Source organism: Tamandua tetradactyla, chromosome 13 (genome assembly GCF_023851605.1).
Source record: "Tamandua tetradactyla isolate mTamTet1 chromosome 13, mTamTet1.pri, whole genome shotgun sequence".
Taxonomy (NCBI): domain Eukaryota; kingdom Metazoa; phylum Chordata; class Mammalia; order Pilosa; family Myrmecophagidae; genus Tamandua; species Tamandua tetradactyla.
Window position 1 is genome coordinate 58,579,484 of NC_135339.1, and position 25,102 is coordinate 58,604,585.

Genomic DNA, 25,102 nt, shown 5'->3' on the forward strand with positions numbered 1-25,102 from the left:
TACTTAAAATTAGGTCTAACAGTCACCCCCAGAGAACCACTTTTGTTGCTCAGATGTGGCCTCTCTCTCCGGCCAAAACGGTAAGTAAACTCACTGTCCTCCCCCTTCTACCTCGGACATGACTCCCGGGGGTGTAAAACTCCCTGGCAATGTGGGACAGAAATCCTAGAATGAGCTGGGACTTAGCATCAAGGGACTGAGAAAACCTTCTTGACCAAAAGGGAAAAGAGAGAAATGAGACAAAATAAAATGCCAGTGGCTGAGAGATTTCAAACAGAGTCGGGAGGTTATCGTGGTGGTTATTCTTACGCATTATATATATAACCCCTTTTTAGTTTAAGGTAGATTAGAGAAGCTAGAGGGAAGTGTCTGAAACTGTAGAGCTGTATTCCAGTAGCCATGTTTCTTGAAGATGACTGTATAATGATAAAGCTTTCACAATGTGATTGTATGATTGTGAAAACCTTGTGTCTGATGCTCCTTTTATCTACGGTATGGACAGATGTAAAAAAATATGGATAAGAAATAAACAAATAATAGGAAGAATAAAGGTTAAAATAAATTGAGTAGATTGAAATACTAGTGGTCATTGAGAGGGAGGCATGTAAGAAGTATGGCATGTATGAGTTTTTTCTTTTTTCTTTTTTATTTCTTTTGCTAGAGTGACACAAATGTTCAGAAAAATGATCATGGTGATGAATATACAACTATGTGATGACATTGTGAGCCACTGATTATAACCATGTCAAGAATGTATGTATTTTGTTTGTTGTTTATAATAAAAATATTTTTTAAAAAAAGGCTGCGCCCGTGATCTTGGGTTTTACCCCTGTGAAATTTATTCCTACAAAGGATAGGCTAAGCCTATTTAAAATTAGGCCTAAGAGTCACCCCCAGAGAACCTCTTTTGCTGCTCAAATGCAACCTCTCTGTCTAGGCCAATATGGAAAGGGAACCCAATGCCCTCCCCTCCTACATGGGACATGACTCCCAGGGGTGTGAATCTCCCTGGCAATGTGGGAAAGAAACCCCAGAATGAGATGGGACCCAGCATCAAGGGATTGAGAAAATCTTCTTGATTAAAGGGGAAAGGGTGAAATGAGGAAAAAATCAAGCATCAGTGGCTAAGAGATTTCAAACAGAATTAAGAGGTTATCCAAGAGGTTATTCTTATGAATTTTATAGATATCCCTTTTCAGTTTATGGTGTATTTGAGTGGCTAAAGGGAAGTACCTGAAATTGTAGAGCTGTGCTCCAGTAGCCTTGTTTCTTGATGATGATTGTATAAAGATATAACATTTACAATGTGACTGTGTGATTGTGAAAACACTGTGTCTGATGCTCCCTTTATCTGGGATATGGACAGACGAGTAAAAAATACGGATTAAAAAAATAAACAAATAATAGGTGGGACAAAGGTTAAAATATATCGGGTAGATGGAAATACTAGTGGTCAATGAGAGGGAGGGGTATGGGGATGGTATATATGAGTTTTTCTTTTTTCTTTTTATTTCTTTTTCTGGAGTGATCCAAATGTTCTAAAAAATTATCATGGTATGATGATATGGCTGCTGTAGTGTGACTGTGTGGTTGTGAGAGCCTTGTGTCTGATGTTCCTTTTGTTTACCTTATTGATGGACAAGTAAAACATATGATTAAAAATAAATAAATAATAGGGGGAGCAAATGTTAAAATATATTTAGCAGATTGAAGTGCTAGTGATCAGTGAAAGGGAGTGCTAAGGAGTATGGTACGTATAAATTTTTTTCTGTTTCCTTTTTATTGCTTTTTCTGAATTGACGCAGATATTCTAAGAAATAATCATGATGATGAATACACAACTATGTAATGATAGTGTGAGTTACTGATTATATAACAAGAATGGAATGATCACATGATAAGAATGTGTTGCATGTGGTTATGTATCATAAATTAAAAATTAATTAAAAAAATGATCATGGTAATGAATATACAACTATGTCATGATATTGTGAGGCACTGATTGTACACCATGTATAGAATGGTTGTGCATTAAGAATGTCTGTGTTTGTATGTTGTTTTGCTAATAAAAATGTTAAAAAGTAAATAAAATAGGGCTACACTTTATTGTCTGGGAAGGCTTTTTTGGAGGGTGATTCAGTGTATGCCTCACCAAAACATTCAATGGAATGAAAATATTTGAGAACTACTATAATTAAAAAATACTCAAGCTTTCTTTAATATACTTCCCAGCTGTGTAACTTTGCTTTTTCTAAATATTACTATATTACAATACTAATAAGGGATGAAAATCTATGTGTCCCCCAATAACAAACTAATAATTTCTTCTCTTGGAGCCTGAAAATATTTGCTTTAGTTTAACTATTTCTTTATTTATACTGTTTATAATTTTTATTACTATTACTGATGGTTTTAAGTTTTAGTATTTAGGAAAATGAGAAATACGATACACAAAAAAAAGCTTTATAGTAATAGCAAATCCCCATTAAGAATATGCAGATGTTAAGAGTGAAGTTCAGGAAGCAGCTAAGACCTGGCCAGCCTTCCCAGACACATCTCTTACCTTTTCGCTTAAGAGACATAAGAGACCGGAAGAATCCTGACGGTGGGCCAGCCCCACCAGGCAACTTAAGGTCCACTTCCCCCATCAGCTGGGCCAACTCAGTTCCAGGTAAATCAATAAGCCTTGTGATATTGCTGACCACCAACTCAGTGAACACCTCAGGTTTCTCGTGTCGCAGCTTCTCCACAAAAAAGTCAGGATTGAAGATAATGGGCTGACCTCGAAGGGAAGAGTCATTGCAGATGATAAAACTGCAGATGGCATCACTGAAAGAAATGAAACACCAAAGAATCTTTGGGGGGATCATTGTGTATGTCTCTTAACCATACAATTATTCACTCTCTGCGGGTTAATCTATGTATTGATCTTTTGAAAATATAATTCTAATTTACTGACTGCAGAAAAGAAGATCATTTGGGCTTGTTGTTTAGATTATAACCACCTTAATAATACTTAGGAGTTTATAACTTAATAATACTTTATATACTTAATACTTAATAATACTTTAGCTTATAATCACCTTAATAATACCTAGGAGTTTAGTTTTATGAAAAGATACCAAATAACTGGCAGAAACATCTTTCTCAAAACTCCAGAAAACAGATAAAGGACTGCAGTAATAGGGCAACCACTGAATCAGGAAAAAGACTACTCCATGTTTCTTGAAGATGATTATATAATTATATAGCTTTTGCAACATGACTGTGTGATTGTGGGGAAAAAAAGAAAAGAAAAGAAAAAGACTAAAAGCAGTAGAATCTCCAGGAGCCTTAGCTGGCCCCTTCCCAACCCTCACCACCTGGGCACAAAGCTAGCATGTACCCCCAGTACAGATCCCTAGACACAGTTCCAGAGGAAGCAGAGTGGCAGCCTGGGGTACTGAACCAGGACACACATCACAGGCTCGCCATCCCAGAGGTTGCCCTCTGTGTAGAAGGCAGCTCTCAGAGCTCTCCTACAGAATCTTGGGAGAGCAGTCAAGTTGTGACTACTTGTGATAAGGGATTACTGACTGGTTGTAGAACATACAATGCATTACCCAGAACCATAAGGAGATGCTTTTCATAAGGAAGAGGGGAAATTCATATCCATGTAGAAGGGGAATTCCTAGGGTCACATATACATGTGCAGAAAAGATCAGGGAGGCCCCTATACTTTGATCTCAAGCTATTCTCTAAACTCATGGTATAGATAAACCCTAAGGAAGCCACTTGCACTGCCTCCTGACATTCAGGAGCTGTTACTACACTACCTCAATACAAGCTTAGGGAACAGAAGCCTCAGAGTTGAGAGTTTAGCAATAACACATCAAAATATCAAGATGCTCAGGATTAAAAAAAATACTACAAATTATACAAAGAAATAGGAATTGATAGCCCAAGCAAAGGAGGAAATTAAAATTAAAGCAATAGAAACCATCAATGAGGAGAACAATACCTGAGACATGGGTAGTCACACAGACCACAATTCCAAACAGAATTATTGTATTTAAATACCTGCTAAGACATCAGGCCTGCAGCTATTGCCCCAGTATAGCAATGGGCAATCACTAAATTGAGGCCTTCTTAGGAATACAACCAGCACTAAAGAGTATTTCCCATGCATGATAAACAGCTGATAGTACCTAATTCATGCCAGTCTCAAATGCCACAGAAACTTCCTTAGGTAAACATGAAACTATATAAGGGTTCAATCTACATTGAAGAAGTGTAATAGGCATCTCAGAGACAGCCTATCCTACTCACAGAATTCTTTGGTTCCTGGGTTGATATAATGGCATATGTTTCCTTATAATCAACCCCCTTTAACTGAGCCAACTGCCCTCAGATTCTGTTTCTCATAATAAAAAATCTTAACTAGAAAGTAAAGGACTTATAGGTACATAAAATAGATATTAAAATAAGCTTTGCCTGGGTCTAGAAACACATTTTATTTTAAAATCCTTCAATTCTTGATGCTTCTAAATGCAATCTTTTGCCTAGATAGATTCTTCTCTCTAGGGCACTTGGAATAATTTTGTAGTTTGCTTCTTATTTCTCTCTTCTATCACCAATAGATACTGAGCAGATATACTGTGAAAGCCCCTCATCTTTGCTGGTTTTCCAATCTACATTACACTGGGCTATACTCCTGGCAAAGCATCTTTAACTCTGAAGTATTTTCTTCATTCTTTTTTTCCCAATGCTGACTACTACACACATTTTCAGTTTTGTTGTTGTTGTTATTGTTTACTTTTTTCGTTTTAATATATCATTCTGCAAGAACCCTGTTATTGCCCGGGTCAAGATGGTGGTTTAACAACATGCGCATTTTAGTTCGTCCTCCAGAACAACTACTCAATAACCAGAAACAGTACAGAACAGCTCCTGGGGCCATGTCAGTGACACAGCGTACCCCAGTCTGGACCAGCTGGACCGGCTGCGAGCACCCCCCCAGAACCGTGAGTACCCAAAGCTGTGGTGGTCAGCGCCCCTCGCCCACAGGCCACTTTCCAGAGGGGAAAGGAAAGGACTTTACCAGCAGCAGGGACTGGGCACAATCAAACACCAATTGTGGAACTAATTAGCAAATTCTGACTACTAAAAATAGGCCCCCAGCTTAGGTGAACCTGATCAAACCGGAGGTTGCTCATTTTTGCCCCGGCGCCAAGGGGGCAAGACCGACAGAAAAAGGGGGAAAAAAAAAAGAAGGAAACAGAGGTTTTTGTGGCTGTGTATCTACAAAGGCTTGACTGCCTCTGGATACAGCGGCAGGACTTTTCAGGCTGCAACTGCCCAGGCACAGGCAGAAGCGAGCTCTTTTGGGGGCTTATCTGGAACCTGTGCCTATCCCAGGGCAGGGGTGAAGCCCCACTCAGGTGGAATCCCTCCATCAAGGAATTCAGACACCAGGGCTTGGTAATTTGAAGCCATTAAAACCAGCCTACAACCTCTCCTCTGTCTCCACCATGCCCCCAGCAGGGTGAGTCTGCCAAAGTTAAAGGTACCACATGATCTTATGTTGGTGGGACCTACAGTCAGACAAGCGCCACATACTGGGCAGGATAAGAAAAACAGAGTCCAGAGACTTCACAGGAAAGTCTTTCAACCTGATGGGTCTCACCCTCAGGGAAAACCGATGCAGGTGACTCTTTCCTCCTGATAGGAGGCCAGTTTGGTCTGGGAAAATCTGGCTGGGTCTATAATATCTAAGTAGACCCTCCTAAGTGTGTGGGGCAGGGAAGGCACCACACAAGCAGGGCAAGAAACAAGAAAACAAGAACTGAAAAATTCTCCTCTGTTAAACAAAACTTAAGCTAAAGGTCCAGATAAAGCTGAATGGAATGTCAAAGAACAGACAGACAACAAATTCATCCAGCAAGAAAACCCTAGATAAAAGAAGTGAAAGCAACCTCCAGAATAAACTAATTAAGGTAATTAAATGCTTAGATGCCAGCAAAAAATAACAAATCACACTAGGAAAATTGAAGATATGGCCCAGTCAAAGGAACAAACCAACAATTCAAATGACATACAGGAGCTGAAACAATTAATTCAGAATGTATGAACAGACATGGAAAACCTCATCAAAAACCAAATCAATGAATTGAGGGAGGATATAAAGAAGGCAAGGAAAGAACAAAAAGAAGAAACTGAAAGTCTGAAAAAACAAATCACAGAACTTATGGGAATGAAAGACACAGTAGAAGAGATGAAAAAAACAATGGAAACCTACAATGGTAGATTTCGAGAAACAGAACATAGGATTTCTAAACTGGAGGACGGAACATCTGAAATCTGACAGGAAACAGAGACTATAGGGAAAAAAATGGAAAAATATGAGCAGGGACTCAGGGAATTGAAAGACAATATGCAGCGCACGAATATACGTGTTGTGGGTGTCCCAGAAGGAGAAGAGAAGGGAAAAGGAGGAGAAAAACTAATGGAGGAAATTATCACTGAAAATTTCCCAACTCTTATGAAAGACTTAAAATTACAGATCCAAGAAGTGCAGCATACCCCAAAGAGAATAGATTCAAATAGACATACTCCAAGACATTTAATAATCAGAATGTCAGAGGTCAAAGAGAAAGAGAGGCTCTTGAAAGCAGCAAGAGAAAAGCAATCCATCACATACAAGGGAAGCCCAATAAGACTATGCGCAGATCTCTCAGCAGAAACCATGGAGGCGAGAAGACAGTGGGATAATATATTTAAATTATTAAAAGAGAAAAACTGCCAACCAAGAATTCTATATCCAGCAAAATTGTCCTTCAAAAATGAAGGAGAAATTAAAACATTTTCAGACAAAAAAATCACTGATAGAATTTGTGACCAAGAGACCAGCTCTGCAAGAAATACTAAAGGGAACACTAGAGACAGATACGAAGACAGAAGAGAGAGGTGTGGAGAAGAGTGTAGAAAGGAAGACTATGAGTAAAGGTAAAAAGAAGGAAAATTAGATATGACATATAAAATCCAGAAGGCAAAACAGTAGAAGAAAGTACTACCCATGCAGTAATTACACTGAATGTTAATGGATTAAACTCTCCAATCAAAAGACATAGTCTGGCAGAAAGGATTAAAAAACAGGACCCATCCATATGCTGTCTCTACCAAAGGACACAAGGCCAAGGACACAAATGGACATTTACACACCAATGTTTATAGCAGCATTATTAACAATTACCAAGAGATGGAAACAGCCAAAATGTCCATCAACAGACAGTTGGCTAAACAAACTGACTTTTACGTAAGATGGAATATTATGCAGCTGTAAGACAGAATAAAGTTATGAAGTATGTAACAACAGGAATGGACCTTAAGGACATTATGCTGAGTGTGATTAGCCAGAAACAAAAGGACAAATACTGTATGGTCTCACTGATAGAACTGACACTAGTGAACAAACTTGGAATATTTCCTTGGTAACAGAGACCATCAGGAGATAGAAATAGGGTAAGACATTGGGTAATTGGAGCTGAAGGGATACAGATTGTGCAACAGGACTGAATATAAAAACTCAGAAATGGACAGCACAATATTACCTAACTGCAATACAATTATGTAAAAACACTGAATGAAGCTGCATGTGAGAATGATAGAGGGAAGAGGGCTGAGGCATAAATGAAATCACAAAGAAAGATAGACGATAAAGATTGAGATGGTGTAATCTAGGAATGCCTAGAGTGTATAATGATAGAGACTAAATGTACAAGTTTTAAAAATGTTTTTCCATGAGGAAGAACAAAAGAATGTCATTACTGCAGTGTGCTGAAAATAGATGGTACTTAATAGCTAAAAATTTCAACTAATGTGTGAGACTAAAGCAAAAAATGTTTATTTGGTACAAATCTATACTTTGACTAGTGCATCTCCTAATATAACTTATGTAGATAGCTTAATTGAACACCTTAAGTACATGGAACTTTGTATAGGACATGAGATTTTGTTGGTTTTTCCAGGGTGATGCCCCAATGAATCCCAGAGTGATTTGATCAGTGAGTGGAAAAGTATTTGCAAAGTCCCCTTCGGGGAATGGTGAGAACGGGGGAAAACCCAACTTCCCCAAGTTGAATTCTTGATATTCTCACAAGCAGTGTGGACAACCAAAGCTATAGGCTGAGCCCCCAGTCTTGGGGTTTGTTCATATGAAACTTAACCCCACAGGGGATAGGTCAAGCCTACTTAAAATTAAGCCTAAGATTGACTAGAGTCCTGTAAAATGGTAAACATTTTGGAGAAACATCAGATGCAGATATATAGAGAACAGTTGCTTCAGAGTTGACAGAGACATGGATGTTCAAAGATGCTTGGAATGCCAACAGAGAGAGCAGATACCTAGACACAGAAGTTTGGAGATGCAGAGCCCAGCAGACTTTGCCATGTGCCTTTCTGTGAGATGCTAAGCAAGCCAGAACCCAGAGTTGTGTCCTAGAGGAATTAAGTGAAGGCCCATAGATGCTTAGAGAGGAAACTACCAGCATCAGAAGTGGAAGCAACAAGCCAGGAACAAGGACTAGAAGGCACCAGCCACATGCCTTCCCAGATCAGCCTTCTTTGAGCCAAAGTATCTTACTCTGGATGCCTTAGTTTGGACATATTTATGGACTTAGAACTGTTAACTTCTAACTTATTAAATTCTCTTTGTAAAACCCATTCCATTTCTGAAAAAAAAAAAATTAAGCCTAAGAGTCACCCCCAAGAGAGCCTCTTTTGTTGCTCAGATGTGGCCTCTCTCTTCAGCTAACACAGCAAGCAGACTCACCACCCTCCCCCTGTCTACGCGGGACATGACTACCAGGGGTGTGGATCTTCCTTGCAGCGTGGGACAGAAATCCCAGAATGAGCTGAGATTCTGCATCAAGGGATTGAGAAAAACTCTAGAATGAGCTGAGACCCAGCATCAAGGGATTGAGAAAACCTTCTCAACCAAAAGGGGGAAGAGTGAAATGAGACAAAGTGTCAATGGCTGAGAGATTCCAAACAGAGTCGAGAGGTTATCCTGGAGATTATTCTTATGCATTAAGTAGATATCACCTTGTTATCCAAGATGTAATGGAGAGGCTGGAGGGAAGTGCCTGAAAATGTAGAGCTGTGTTCCAGTAGCCATGTTTCTTGATGATGATTGTATAATGATAAAGCTTTCACAATGTGACTGTGTGATTGTGAAAACCTTGTGTCTGATGCTCCTTTTATCTACCTTGTCAACAGATGAGAGGAACATATGGAATAAAAATAAATAATAGGGGGAACAAATGTTAAAATAGATTTAGTTTGAAATGCTAGTGATCAATGAAAGGGATCAGTAAGGGGTATGGCATGTAAAATTTTTTTTCTTTGTTATATTTTTCTGTTGTCTTTTTATTTCTTTTCTGAATTGATGCTAATGTTCTGGGAAATGATCATGATGATGAATATGCAACTATGTGATGATATTGTGAATTGCTGAGTTTATGTGTTGGGAATGTTTGTGTTTCTTGTAATTTTTTTTTTAATTAATAAAAAATTAAAAAAAAAAACATGGCTTTTCTAGGGGACATATATCCTTTCAAACTGGCACACCTTCCTTTTCTCCCCTCTTTCAAATTCACTGAAAAAAGAGCCAGTATGTAATGAGATTTTTGAGCTAAAGTGAAAAGAATGGTAGAAGAAAGTCAGTGCATAATTTCTCTATGAATAAAGTTGTAGCTCTCATATATTAAATAAACAAGTTTACATGCTGCCATTTAGAAAATGGCTAAACTGTTACAAACCTCATGGAATTAATCTGTTTTAAGTCCTACCATGTTCAGCATTCTATGAAGGTGGAGTTTTTTCTTTTTATGGATAGCTTGTAATAAATGCCCCTTGTGTTAGTGAAATTCATATGTACAAACTGAAACTGCAAATCATAAACACTGTAACTCACGGTTGTGGCACAGAATAAACATCTTAGTAATATATTGAAATGAATGTAATTGGAGGTTTAAAATAAAAAAAAAAGAACCCTGTTATTCCATCTCTTGTAGCAAACACACCACTTATTTCTATTATCAATTAACTCTAATAGCTTATTCTAATGTTTGTATTATAAGCAATCATTTATTATAAAACTGATGAATAGATATAATGCATGCCAGAAAGGATAAGTCATCACATCTCAGTGAGCCAAAGTTAAAATTCACCTGACTCACACAAATATTCCCACAATAAAAACAATCACAACTTAAAAGTCTTTCTCTACACCCTAGATACCAAAGTACTATTCCAGGAAAAATGATACCTCTAAATATAATTAATCTACAACATACTTTGCCAATGATACACAGATAATTTTTAATAATATCATTAAGAAAACAAAGTATGGGTAGGTGCCCGCCCATGCAAAAAAAAACAAAATAAGAAAACAAAGTATGGGTAAACTTTAAAGTTCATTGCCACTTCCTTGCAAAATTGTTACATAATTTTAATCACTAACCCAAATATTCAGTTGGTGGCTCCTAGATTTTCTCTAAAGTGATAATGAATTATGAGAATCCACATAAAAATGTAAAACTATGAATACGTGTTCTCAAGTCAAAATTTACTAAAGAAAGTTAAAACGTTTGTCTCCTCAATCTTTTTACACACTAAGATAGGTTATCTTTCCTGTATAAACCTAAAGATGCCAATGATTATAATATAAACCAATTAGGATCAGAAACAACTTCATCTTAAACCATTAACAAGAGCCTCTTTTTGTTGAAATGTCAGTTTAATTCAGTCAAAAAACAAGAGTCAATATAACTACTGTTTATAATCACCAGCATTGAAATTACTACTCTACAGATAGTACCAAAAAATCATGAAATGAGTTAGCAATGGAATAGACTATTATAATTTATCTACTAAAAATTTAATAATTTGATGAAATTCACTTCCCTTTTAATTCTGAATAACAAATTCTATTTTAGATCAAATCGGTTCTAAAATATAAAAGTACAAGAAGAACATCCATTGTATTCCAAAAGTAGACACACAAACATACATAAAATGTACAGTTCTTTATTTTATTAATCCCCAGAATAAAACTCAGTTAAGACTCTAAAACTTAGAGTTGACTGACTGGATCAAATACACAGGTGAGAAAAGAGCTAAAAGCACAAAGTCCTAGCTACATCATTTCGCCACAGAATTCTTCCTAAAAGCCATCAAACTGCTTCTTCCTAAAGAGTCTGCATAGGTAAAAAAGCAAACAGGTTCAAGGCTGCCCCTAATTATTTACAAGAAAAACAAGAAACAAAAATCTTGCGAGTCCTAACATACAAGTAATACTTATGCAATCTCAATTTCTCCCCCTACCATGTTCATTCCATTTGTTTTGCCCCAATTTAATTTATTTAAACTTAGTGCTTTTTTTCCTATCTCTCTTTTTTTTTTTTGAGAGGACAGCATTTGGAAAGACAATGTCTGAGATAGGGAGATGGAACAGAAAGACAGGTATTAGTGAATACCTGTTTTTTGTTATCCCCCATTACAAAGTCCATTACTCTTCAACTATACAATATTAAGCTAAGAGTATCAAAGAATATGTTTAAGAACATAGAGATTTCATTTAAATATTACTTATCTCTGATTACAAAAAGAGAAAAAATACTATATTTAAGCATAAAAACATATCCTATTCTACAATGTTTTATTTTAAAATAAACACTAAGTTTGCTTATTTTGAAACTCAAGTTCAAGAAAAATAAATAAATTTCTTACATAAGTGCTGAAAGCTTCTGATGAGGCATTGGTGAATAGAAGAGACAGGAAAAAGCTTTCAGCTTGTCTGTTGTGACAAAGAAAACCTCCTTTCCCTGCCCCAGCACAGCCTACATAAATTCCAGACATGTTATAGGACACAAGGGCACATTATGGGTCTAAAAGGCAGCGCTCATTAGGATTCTGAAACTCATCTACAAGTAGGAACAAAGCAAAAATAAAAAACTGGATGAGTTCATTGGATTTGATAAGATGAAGCTCACCCGCAGACTCCCATCACCACTGAAAGTTGTATTAGACAAAACAACCACATAATGTGAAGAGCATAAGTACAAATACTTTTACAATATGGGGAGAAGAGTGGTCCTTACACATACACACACACAAAATTCCAGACCAAATAAAGATCTAAATATGAAAAGCCAAACTTTAAAACTTTTAGAACTCTTTTTCTCTACAATATGGACAGATGAGTAAAAAATATGGATAAGAAATAAAAAATAATGGGGGAACAAAGCTTAAAATAAATTGAGTAGATTGAAATACTAGTGGTCAATGAAACGGAGTGGTAAGGGGTATGGTATGTATGAGTTTTTTCTTTTTTCTTTTGCTGGAAAGGTGCAAATGTTCAAAAAAAAATGATCATGGTGATGAATACACACTATGTGATAATACTGTGAGCCACTGACTGTAACCATGTCAAGAACGTTTGTATGTCTGTTTGTTGTTTATAATAAAAACACTAAAAATAAATAAAATAAATTAAACTTCTAGAAAACAATCAAGAGTAAATTAATGGGGCAGAGGATGAATTTCTTAAACAAGACATTAAACCATAATCTATAAAGAAAAGATTGATACAATTAACTACATAAAAATTAAAACTTGTGTACGACAATGACATTATAAACAAAGTTAACATAAGAAAAAAGTAAAAGGTCACAATGCCTCTGGAGAGGGGAACAGAATGAAAGAGGGACAGGAGTAAAGAGAAACTTTTCACTTTATGCTCTTTCGTATTTTCCTGATTTTGGAACCATGTGAACACACTACCCACACATAATAAACAAACAAATACAATCTAGAATTTTTAAAAGTGGTTAACAAAATAAAAGGCATAGATTAGACAAAAACATTTACCATGTATATAACTAACAAAGAATTAGTATTTAGAACTTATCAGTATGTCTAAAAAAATTACTAAAAGACATTTAACTCAACAGAAAGTGAGGCAAAGGGTATGTTCATATAATGCATAGTACAGGTGACCTACATGACTAATAAATACATGAAAATAAGCTCAACTTCATTAGTTATCGGTAAAGCAAATAAAAAACTGTAAGATATCTTTCCTCACTCATCATATTAGCAAAAGTTAACAGATTCAGGCAATTTCTTTTTATTGCTAGTTTGCTAAGGGTTATTTATTTATTTAAGACATCAGCATTTTATTTCATCAAATACTTTTTGTGCATCTACTGATGATCATATGATTTCTCTCCTTTATTGTTAATGCGTTAAGTATACTGATATATTTTTTTAATGTTCAACTAGTCTTGCCTTTCTGAAATAAGCCAAGCTTTGTTATAATGTATTATTCTTTTAATATATTAATTGTTGAATTTAGTTTGCTAATAGTTTACCTATGTTTCTATACATATATTCATAAGTGAGACTGTCCTCTAATTTTCCATTCTTGTAATAGCTTAATTAGGTATTGTATCAACGTGTGTTAGCTTTATACAATTAGCTGAGGAATGTCTTATTTTTCCATTTTCTGAAAAAGTTTATGAGATCAGTACTGTTTCTTCCTTAAATGTGTGAATGAATTGACTGTTGAAGCCATCTAGATTTAGAGTTTTCTTTGTGGGTAAGTTCTTAATTATATATCTGTTCTAGTTTGCTAGCTGCTGGAAAGCGATATACCAGAAACAGAAGAGCCCTTTAAAAAGGTGGAATTTATTAAGCTGCAAATCCACAGCTCCAAGGCCGTGAAAATGTCCCAATTAAAGCAAGCCTATAAAAATGTCCAAATTAAGGCACCAAGAGGCCACCTTCACACAAGAAAGGGTTTCTCTCTCAACTGGGAAGGCACATGATGAACATGGTGACATCTGCTAGCTTTCTTTCCAGCCTTCTTTTTCATAAAGCTCCCCCGGGGTCGAAGGCCTTCTGAATCTCCAAAGGTCTCTAGCTGCATGAGCTCTGTCACTCTGATGGCTCTTTCAAAAATGTTTCCTCTTTTAAAAGATTCCAGTTAACTAATCAAGACCCACCTGGAATGGGTGGAGTCACATTTCCCTCTAATCAAAGGTTAATATCCACAACTAGGTGTGTCACATCTCTGTGGAGATCATCTAATCAAGTTTTCAACCTATGGTACTGAATAGGGATTAAAAAAAGGGCTGCCTCCACAAGATGGATCAGGATTAAAACAGGCTTTTCTAGGGTACATACATAATCCTTTCAAACTGACACACTATCCAATTTATTTTGTATTTTAGAACTATTCAAATTTTTCACTTCTTGTGTTAAGTTTTATGTTTCTAGAATTTGCCTACTTCACCTAGATTTTCAAACTTTATTGGCATCAAGTTATTTAAATCTTCCTCTTAAGACATCTTTTTAATGTCTCCAGTTCTGTAGTGATGTCCCCCTCCTTGGTAAACTGTGTTTTCTCTTTTTTCTTAATTTACAAGTTTTATCAGAGGGTTATTAATTTTATTAGTTTGCTCAAGATTCCTACTTTTGACTTTGTGGACTCTCTCTCTCTCTACTGTATGTTACTTATTTCATTAATTCTGCTCTTAACTTTATGATTTCCTTCCTTCTACTCTCTTTACTCAATTCAGAACAAAAGTGACACTGAGAATCAGTGAGAAATGGGTGATCTTTTTCTTAAATGGTGCTAGGAAACCTTAACTATCTATAAAGAAAAAAAATTGACCTCCATTCTCATACTAAAAACAAATTATGAATTTTAGATCTAAAGGTGAACAGCAAAACAATAAATCTCCTAAAAGGTAATATAGAAGAAAATATTATTGAACTCAGGATTTGGAAGTATTTTTTAAATAAGACATAAAAAGTAGAAACTATAACGAAAAAGATCAATACATTTGACTTTACTAAAATTAAGAACTTGTGTTCGTCAATACCATTAGGAAAATGAAATAGCAAGTCACAGAGCAGGAAATGATATCTGTAATATATATAGCCAAAGAAAGCTCATATCCTGAAAATATTAACAATTCCTACAATAGAAAAATGGGCATGAAATTTGAATAAAATCTCATTTAAATGATAGCCAATTGGCCAGTATACTCACGAAAAAAAAGTTCAATTAGCATTAGCGATCAAGGAATTGCAACAGCAACATGCTATTATTATCCACCAGGATGGCTAAAACAATTAAAATTAACAATATCAAGGTTGAGAGGAATTAACAATACCAAGGTTGAGAGGAAGCAATAGGAACTCTCTTTTATTGAGAGTGGGGTTGTAAACTGGTAAAACCATTCTGGAAAACTGTCTGGTCTTATCTACTACCAATGACGAACAAAAGTTTACCCTAAGACCCAGCACTTCTATTCCATACCTCACATGCACAACCACATATGCACCAAAAATCAAGTACAAGAATATTCATAGCAATATTTTATTTTCTAAACAGTCAAAACTAAATACAATCCAAATGTCCAGCAGAATGGCTTAAAAAAATCTGTGGTACACACAATGGAATATTATACAGCAATGAAACTGGACAAACTCCACTATGTGCACCATCATGAATGAATCTCATAAATGAGCATAAAAAGCTACACAGAAAATACACACAAGACAACTACATATTATATGATGATATTTATATCAAATTTCTTAAAAATGACAAACCTATATTGTTTAGAGATACTTCCTTAAGTAGTAATATTCTATAGAAAAGCAAAGACGTATTTACCACAAAATTATAGGATATTGATTACTTTTGGAGGCTATGGATTAAGAGAAGACATTGTTACCATAAGAAAACATGGTCTTTAATAGTTACGCCTGCCTGATCCTACATCAAACAGAGAAACAAATTCATTTTTGTAAGAAGGTGAGTCACATTAGGCCTAAGAGTCACCCCCAAGAGAACCTCTTTTGTGCTCAGATGTGGCCTCTCTCCAGCCAACACAAAAAGCAAATTCACCACCCTCCCCCTCTCTACATGGGACATGACTCCCAGGGGTGTAAACCTCTCTGGCAATGTGGGATAGAAATCCTAGAATGAGCTGGGACTCAGCATCAAGTGACTGAGAAAATCTTCTCAACCGAAAAGGGGAGGAGAGAAATGAGACAAAATAAAGTGTCAGTGGCTGAGAGATTCCAAACAGAGTCGAGAGGTTATCCTATAGGTCATTCTTATGCATTATATAGATAACCCCTTTTTAGTTTAATGTGTATTAGAGAGGCTAGAGGGAAGTGCCTGAAACTGTAGAGCTGTGTTCCGGTAGCCATGTTTCTTTAAGATGATTGTATAATGTTATACCTTTCACAAAGTGACTGTGTGATCATGAAAAACTTGTTCTGATGCTCCATTTATTTATGGTATGGACAGATGAGTAAAAAATATGGATTAAAAATAAATAACTAATAGGGGGAACAAATGTTAAAATAAATTGGGTAGAGGGAAATACTAGTGGTCAGTGAGAGGGAGGGGTAAGGGGTATGGTATGTATGAGTTTTTTCTTTTTTCTTTTTATTTCTTTTTCTGGAGTGATGTAAATGTTCTGAGAAATGATCGTGGTGATGAATATACAACTATGTGATGATATTTGAGCCACTGATTGCACACCAAGTATGAAATATTCATACGATAAGAATGTTCATGTTCGTGTCGTATGTTGATTGGTTTTAATAATAAAAATTTTAAAAAAAACAAAAAAACAGAAGGTAAGTCATTTAAAGTACACATGTAACTAGAGACCGGGAGAAGTGAGGATTGGGGAGGTTTTATTTAAAGGGTGCAGAATTTCTCTTTGGGGTGATGAAAAATTTTGGTACTGGATGGTGGTGATAGAAGCACCATATTGTGAGTATAATTAATGTCACTGAATTGTATATATTAAAGTGATTTGAAATGGGAAAAAAAAAGTACACATGTAAGGAACTGGAGGTAATAAAGATCATGTTTTCTGACAGTAACAACGTGAGGGGGGTTTCTGGGATGCTAGCAATTTTTTCATTATAAATCATTGCACCATGGGGGCGGAGGGCAGGAGAATTCAAAGCAAATATGGCAATATAGTAAGATTTCTAAAGCCAGGTGATGTGTATGTATAATCATCATATTTCATGATACTTTTTTTTAAGAAACCAAGTAACTTTGATCTAAAGCTTGCTACAGCTTGATACAACTACCATGGAAAATTGAAGTATGATATGCTAAAGGTTAATTCCTTCACAGTTAAAGTTTTTGTATAAATGGCCAGAAGCAGGAGAATTAGTAGCTAGGCATATACAGATACCCTGGGCCCCAGAATTTAAATGCATATACTAGGCAACTATCCCAAGGAGTGACATAGGCAAGACCTCCTACCCCTCAAAAAGGCTAATTTTTTTTTCCATTCAAATGAGGAAAATTTTAAAATAATGTAATACAAAGCATCAGAAAAGATGTGGATCATTATGATCATTTTGTACATCACTGTTAGATACATCTATTTATTCTACCACACATTAAAACATTCACAGTTTTGACAGCTGATCAAACAGTATCTAAGTTAGTTTTTAATACTTAGAATTTAAGAACTTTGCTATCTGAATATACAGGTATTTTCCTTGCTGCTTTAATTTTAAATTGTTTTATGAAAAACGTACTGCACAAACACTGGCTTTACAATGATTATATGGATACTTTATTTAAATATGCCATGGTTAAGGTAACTAAGATATCCATTTTTGGTGGCTCTAAGTGTATTGTTTGTTTCCTTAAATTTAAAAATATGTAAAAAAAAAATTTCTTCAGGGGTAAATGAACTATGTTTATCAACATTAATTCACAAAAGTAGAAATTCAAATTGCCAATAAGTGTATTATAAATAATTCTCCAAACTCATGACTAATTAAGTAAAAAATTAGAATAACAATAAGACTTTAAATTTTCTTGTGATTTTTAAACACCCGCAAAAACAGAGAAAAAAAGTAAAATAAAACTTCAGGTACCTATCACAAGAGTCCTAATATTATCAACAATTTGCCTTCGATATTTTAGCACTTATTAAACTGGCAAAGTTTTAAAATAATTGTAATGATTGGTGGTATCAAGCATTCAGAAAAATAAATACTTAGTGCAGATAGGAATGTAAATTGGTAAAATTATTCTGGAAAGCAAGTTGTGGGTAGCCTTAAATGTGACTACCCATTGACAAAGCAATTCCTTTTCTACAACTTCATGGGAAGACAATAATTCGAGTCACATGAAAAGATCTAATGGCAGGAATGTTCCAGAAATTTTCCCAAGGTCTATAAATAGAGGCATATTCAAAGATTTTTTCACAATGTTGTTCTTTTTTTTTAGACTTATTGTGTATAATTGCTTTTTAAAAAAAAAAACATTTTCAGTGTTAAATACACCAAATATACAAAAAAAGAAGGGAAAAAACAATGATTTTCAAAGTACATTTCAACAAGCAGTTACAGAACAGAAATCAGAGTTTTTAATGAGTTACCATTCCACTATTTCAGATTTCTCCTTCTAGCTGCTCCAAAACACTAGAGGCTAGAAGAAATTTTTCTTTTTTGTGAAAAATAACATATATACCAAAAAAGCAAAAAAATTTTAAAGCACATTGCAACAATTAGTTGTAGAACAGATATCAGAGTTTGGTATGGGTTACAATTCCACAATTTTAGGTTTTTACTTCTAGCTGCTCTAAGATCTTGGAGACTAATATCAATATAATGATTCAGCAATTCTATTTAGTATCACTCTGGACTTTGGATAACTCCACAATCACCAAAAAAAGGTTGACGTTTATAACTCATTTATAGTCTGCAATTATGACTTTCACCACTAGATGGGCCTCTACTGGTAAGATGAAACGCTTAGTTTAAGGACTGGAATCTGCGATTCCACAGCTGAAAAAATCAATTCCAGAAAAATGAAATGCAAGTACTTTTGAGGCATGTTGAATCTATGAATCTGCAATTTTCAAGGCAGTAAAAAAAAAAAACTTTTGTATCCTGCAGATATATCTTTTGGCTGACTACTACCAAAACTGCATACCCACAAAACTAAATGTTCCCTCCCTAGTAAATTGCTTAACTGGATTTGTTCTCCAAGAACCACAAGCTTGGCAACATCTATAAAAATATGAGCTATATTTAAAGTTGTCTAACCCAGACTTACCACCCTGAGAGATGTACTCTTATTGCTTTTTCAACCCATAAAGCTCTGATACATAGCTTCAAATGTCTAAGATAAGGAATGTATACAAGTATAAACAAAAGGCTAAATTCTTCCCTCTTTCTACATATCAAATTTAAAATGGTATCACTGAAGGTGAACATAAAGAACGAGGACAAGACAGGCTCCTTGTGCTCAAGTTGGCTGTTTTTCTTTACCAGAAACTGAAAATTAAAGTTGGTAAGTAGTATAACAAAATTTCAGGAAACAATGTCAAATTTCTCAGACTAAAATTTTATAATGTCTACATCCTAATGTCAACACTTAAGAGTGGCCCTCCAGAGAATAAGAAAGTATTTGCAAAGTCCCCTTGAGGGACAGGAGAAAGGAGGAAATATTAAACTTCCCCACCTTGGGAATTCATGATATTCTCACAAACACTGGAGACAACCTATCTAATAAGCCCAGTCCTCAATCTTGAGTCTCACCCTATGAAACTTATTCTTGCAAAAAAGAAGCTAAGCCTACTTATAATTATGCCTAAGAGTCATTCCCAGAGAACCTCATTTGCTGCTCAGATACGATTTCTCTCTCACACAGTCTTTTTTTTTGGGGGGGGGGGTGCATGGTCTGGGAATCGAACCCAGGTCTCCCACAAATAAGGGGGGTATTCTACCACTGAACCAACCATGGACACAGATATGGCTTCTCTCTCTAACCCAACTCGGCAGGTGAACTCACTACCCTGCACCCCCAACAACCCACCCCCATAAATGGGACATGACTCCCAAGAGTGAAAATCTCCCTGGCAATGTGGGACAGGACTTCTGGGGGATGAGTTGGGACCTGGCACCATGAGATTGAAAAAGCCATCTTGACCATAAGGGGAAAAAGAGAAATGAGACAAGATAAAGTTTTAGTGCTGAGAGATTTCAAATAGAATCAAGAGGTTATTCTGGAGGTTATTCTTAGGCATTATATGGATATCCCTTTTTGGATTTTGTGTATTAGAATAGTTAGAAGGAAATACCTATAACTGTTGAACTGTATTCCAGTAACCTTAATTCCTGAAGATGACTGTATAGTTATATATATAGCTTTTAACGGTATGACCATGTGATTGTCAAAACCTTTGGATCATGGCACTCTTTTGATCCAGAGTATAGACAGATTAGTAAAAAATAAGAACAAATTAATAAATAAATAATGGAGGGGGATGATAAGGTATAAAAGAAAATGGGTAGAGTGCAAAAATGGGTAAATGAGAGGGAAGGGTAAGGGGTATAGGATGTATGGAGTTTTTCTCTTTTTTTTATTTCTTTTTCTGTATGCTACAAATATTCTAAAACTGAAAATGATGATGAACACATAACTATATGATATTATGAGCCACTGATGATGTATGGTACATGATGATAACTCAATAAAAATATTTTTAAAAAATACAGTAGCCCCCTCAGAGAGAGTTCAAATAGAGTTGAGAAGTCTACTCCAGAGGCTGCTCTTATGCAAGTTTCAGGTAGAACTTGCTATCTATCATAACCTGCCAATCCCCAACCAAGACCATTCCAGCCAATCCTAAAGAACACCTAGGGTTGGGCAGGCCACGGTGGCTCAGCAGGTAAGAGTGCTTGCCTGCCATGCCCGAGGACCCGGGTTCGATTCCCAGTGCCTGCCCATGTATATAAAAAAAAAAAAAAAAAAAAAAAAGAACACCTAGGGCAATATATAAGATTCCACAAGGGTTCCAGGCACTAGAGTAACTGGCCAGAAACCTACAAGCTCCAGATGGGTCCCTGGTCCAGGTAAGTCCTGAAACCTAGCCCAGCCTCTCTAGAACATCAGATAGTTTCATCTCCCTACCCCATATTAGTGACAGACTCTTCTAATAACAAAAATTTAGAATTGCTATAGCCCAAACAACCCCAGTGAGAGGTATGGAAAGATCAAAGGTGGTGGAATTATACATAGAAGATAGGACTTAACAAATGAATATGAATGCTCAATCATTAAATTGATATCTCTTTTAGTCTCCACTATTTTAGAGAAGCTAGAAGTAAAATATGGGCATTATATTTTATCTCAATTTGAACTGTTTCAAACTACTAAGGCAACTTGATCTGAATTAAATCACAAACTATTTAGGAGATGAAAGAATTCTTGATTCCTTACCTTCTTAATCTGGACATTTTTTGGAAACCTGGCCTAAGAGAATAATATAAGATTTTTCCCTATGGAATGATGATGTAAAGTTCTCAGTCAAGAAGACTAATTATATTTCCTCAGATTATCAATACAATTTATTGACTTATTTACTTGATAATTTTTGTCCTTTTGGGTGTCAAAAGAATTGGTATTAATTCTGTTGCTGACACTCCATAAATTTTTCTCTCTTACTTGTATTAAGAAAGCAACATCAAAATTCCCTATTGTCAAATAGAAAACTCTATAGGATGCTTCACTGACAATATAGTATCTCTCCTAACATTATCTAAAAGCTCTTTACCCCTCAAAAAAGTATTGTCGAAGCTTCAGGAGCCTCTCTCTTTCTATAGAATTTAAATGCCATGAGCCTCAGAAAATTAAAACACAGGACCCCTATGTATGATCAGATTAGATTCCAAAAGACTACTTTTAAACCCATTCAAAAGTCCAGAGTGATATTAATGCTTTCGCTTTAGCACTTTGAATTGTCCATATCTACATGACTTCATATATTGAAAATTCTTAGCAAAAGACTTCTAGTTAGCCAGAAGCACTCAATAACTATACTTCTCTTCGTCAACTTGGGGAGGTTAAATTTTCCCCCATTCTCACCATTCCCCAAAAGAGACTTTGCAAATACTTTTTTATTCACTGATTAAATCACTCTAGGATTTATTGGGGCATCACTCTGGACAAAACAACAAAATCTCATATCCTACTCAAAGTTCCACGTACTTATGGTGTTCAATTAAGTTATCTACATAAGTTATATTAGGAAATGCACTAGTCAAAATATAAATTTTGTACCAAATAATCATTTTTTGCTTTAGTCTCTCACACATAAGTTGAAATTTTAAAATATTAATTACCACTCTGACTTCTTTTTAACCTCACAAATGCTATGTCCTAACGTGAAAGACAAAAAGAAAGGTGGGATGTCTGGAAAACAAAGAGCAGCAAACATCAACTGTTCATTTCATCCAACACCTTACCACAACTATTCATATCCTATCCAGATCTTACTCTTCCATGTAACCTACTACTTTCCTTCTTCAGCACTGTAAGAACAGTACAGATATCATGGCTTCTTCCCTGACTCATATATAATTAGATATTCTAATGGAAAAGCAGTGTGGTTCAGAGGATACAGCTATGGAGTTGAAAATGTACATTTAAATTCTGAGTCTGCCACTTCACAATCATTCTCAATCTCGGCTTCCTCATCTATAAAATAAATATATATGCCAAACCCCAACTAAAACCATTCTAGCCAATCCTAAAGAACATCTAGGGCAATATAAAAGATTCTACAAAGTTTCCAAGCACTAGGGTAACTTTCCAGAAATCTACAACCTCCATATGGGTCCCTAAATCAAATAAGTCCCAAGACCTAGAAAGGTCAGCCTCTCCAGAACATCAGCTAGTTCCATCTCCCTACCCCATATTACTGACAGCCTCTTCCAACATGAAAAAGTTAGAATGGGACAACCAAGATAAAATTGAAGCTGAGCCCCCTATCTTGCAGTTCAACCCTATGAAACTTATTCCTGCAAAGAAGAAGCTGAGCCTACTTATAACTACGCCTAAGACACCCCTAGAGAACCTCTTTTGTTGCTCAGATGCGCCTCTCTCACTAAGCCAACTCGGCAGGTCAACTCACCACCCTTGGCCCCTACACAGGACATGACTTCCAGGGGTGTAAATCTTCCTGGCAATATGGGAAGAACTCCTGGGATTCACCAGGACCTGGCATCATGGGATTGAGAAAGTCTTCTTGACCAAAAGGAGGAAGAGAGAAATGACACAAAATAAAGTTTCAGTGGCTGAGAGATTTCAGAGTTAAGAGGTTATCCTGGAGGTTATTCTTATGCATTATATATACATATATATATATATATATATCCCTTTTTAGTTTATGGTGTATTGGAGTGGCTTGAGGGAAGTAGCTGAAACTGCTGAGCTGTGTTCCAGTAGCCTTGATTCTTAAAGACAACAGTATAATGATATAACTTTACAATGTGACTGTGTGATTGTGAAAACCTTGTGTCAGATGCTGCTTTTATCCAGGATATGGACCACTGGATAAAAAAATAAATAAATAATAGGGGGGATAAGGGGTAAAATAAATTGGGTAGATTGAAATATCAGTAGTCAATGAGCGGGAGGGCTAAGGAGTATGGGATATGTGAGTTTTTTCTATTTTCTTTTTCTGCAGTGATGCAAATGTTCTAAAAATTATCATGGTGATGAATATACAACTATGTGATGATATTGTGAGCCACTGATTATACACCATGTATAGACTGTATGTGTATGAAGATTTGTCAGTAAAATTATTTTTTTAAAGAAGGACATTGGTGGGTGCATGCACAGGTGGTTCAGTGGTAGAATGCTCGCCTTCCATGCAGAAGACCCAGGTTCGATTCCTGGACCATGCACTCAAAAGAAAAAAAAAAAGGACACTGGTAAAGGTAACTACATGGGTAAATATAAAAGAGAAACTCTGAATAGACCTATAATAAAAGGTTGAATCAGTAATCAAAAACCTCACAACAAAGAAAAGACCGTAATCAGATGGCTTCACTGAATCTTACCAATCATTTAAAGAAGGATTAACATCAATTCTTCTCAGACTTTTCAAAAAAACTGAAGAGAAGGGAAGACTTCCTAACTCATTCTATGAGGTCAGTGTTATCCTGATAGCAAAGCCAGGCAAAAACATCACCAAAAAAGAAAACTACAGACCAATATCCCTTGTGAGTACAAAGCAAAAATCCTCAACAAAATACCAGGAAAACAAATGCAGCAGTACAGAGGTATACATCATGACCAAGTGGGATTTATCCCAGGAATGCAAGAGAAGTCCCTCATCCAGAATCACTCAGCAGGCAGGATTCTCACATGCCATGCCAGAAACTCGGGTTCAAGTCGCAGAGCCTGCACATACCAAAACAAACAAAAAAAACAACAACAGAAAAAACGTGGCTTTGAGCGCCAGCTATCAGAAATCACTCAGTGTAATACACCACAGTAATCAAATGTAGGAAAAAAAAAAAAAAACAATCATCTCAATTGATGCAGAAAAACCATTTGATAAAATTCAACCCCTTTCATGATAAAAAAAAAAAACATTCAATAAAATAAGAGTCAAAAGGAACTTCCTCAACAAGATAAAGGACATTCATAAAAAATCCACAGCTAAAATCATATTCAGTGGTGAAAGACTGAAAGTTTTCCCTTTAGGATCAGGAACAAGAAAAGGACAACCAATTATGCCACTTCTATTTAACACTGTACTATATGTTCCAAACAGATCGATTAGGAAAGAAAAAGGAAAAAAGGTATCCAAATTGTAAAAGAAGAAATAAAACTATCTCTATTCACAGATCACACGATTTTATAGATAGAAAATTCCAAAGAATACATACACAAATAGAGTTAATAAATGAATTCAGCAAAGTTGCAGGATACAAGAACAACACACCAAAATCAGTTGTATTTCTATATACTTGCAATGAGCAATCAAAATATTACAAAAATAATTCCACTATAATATATTAAAAAGAATTTTTATAAAGGAAGGAGTAAAACTACCTCTATTTACAGATGACATGATTTTATTGATAGACAATTCCAAAAGAATACACACACACAAAAACAGAGTTGATAAATGAATTCAGCAAAGCTGCAGGATACAAGAACAAAAAAAAAACACCAAAATTAGTTGTATTTCTATAT

At 35.7% G+C, this 25,102-nt stretch overlaps 1 protein-coding gene across 3 annotated transcripts in view; it reads right to left on the bottom strand.

Annotated features, from left to right (window-relative positions):
* Window positions 1–25,102, bottom strand: part of ARHGAP19 (Rho GTPase activating protein 19) — a 91,148-nt gene that overhangs the window by 58,049 nt on the left and 7,997 nt on the right. For 2 of the 3 annotated variants that reach the window (XM_077125628.1, XM_077125626.1), the window contains exon 2: window positions 2,564–2,829. In XM_077125628.1, coding sequence (XP_076981743.1) covers window positions 2,564–2,648 — 85 coding nt within the window. In that variant the 5' untranslated portion in view covers window positions 2,649–2,829. Of the gene's footprint in view, window positions 1–2,563; window positions 2,830–11,769; window positions 11,868–25,102 lie in introns of those variants that run through there. The other variant, XM_077125627.1, reaches the window with a different exon arrangement.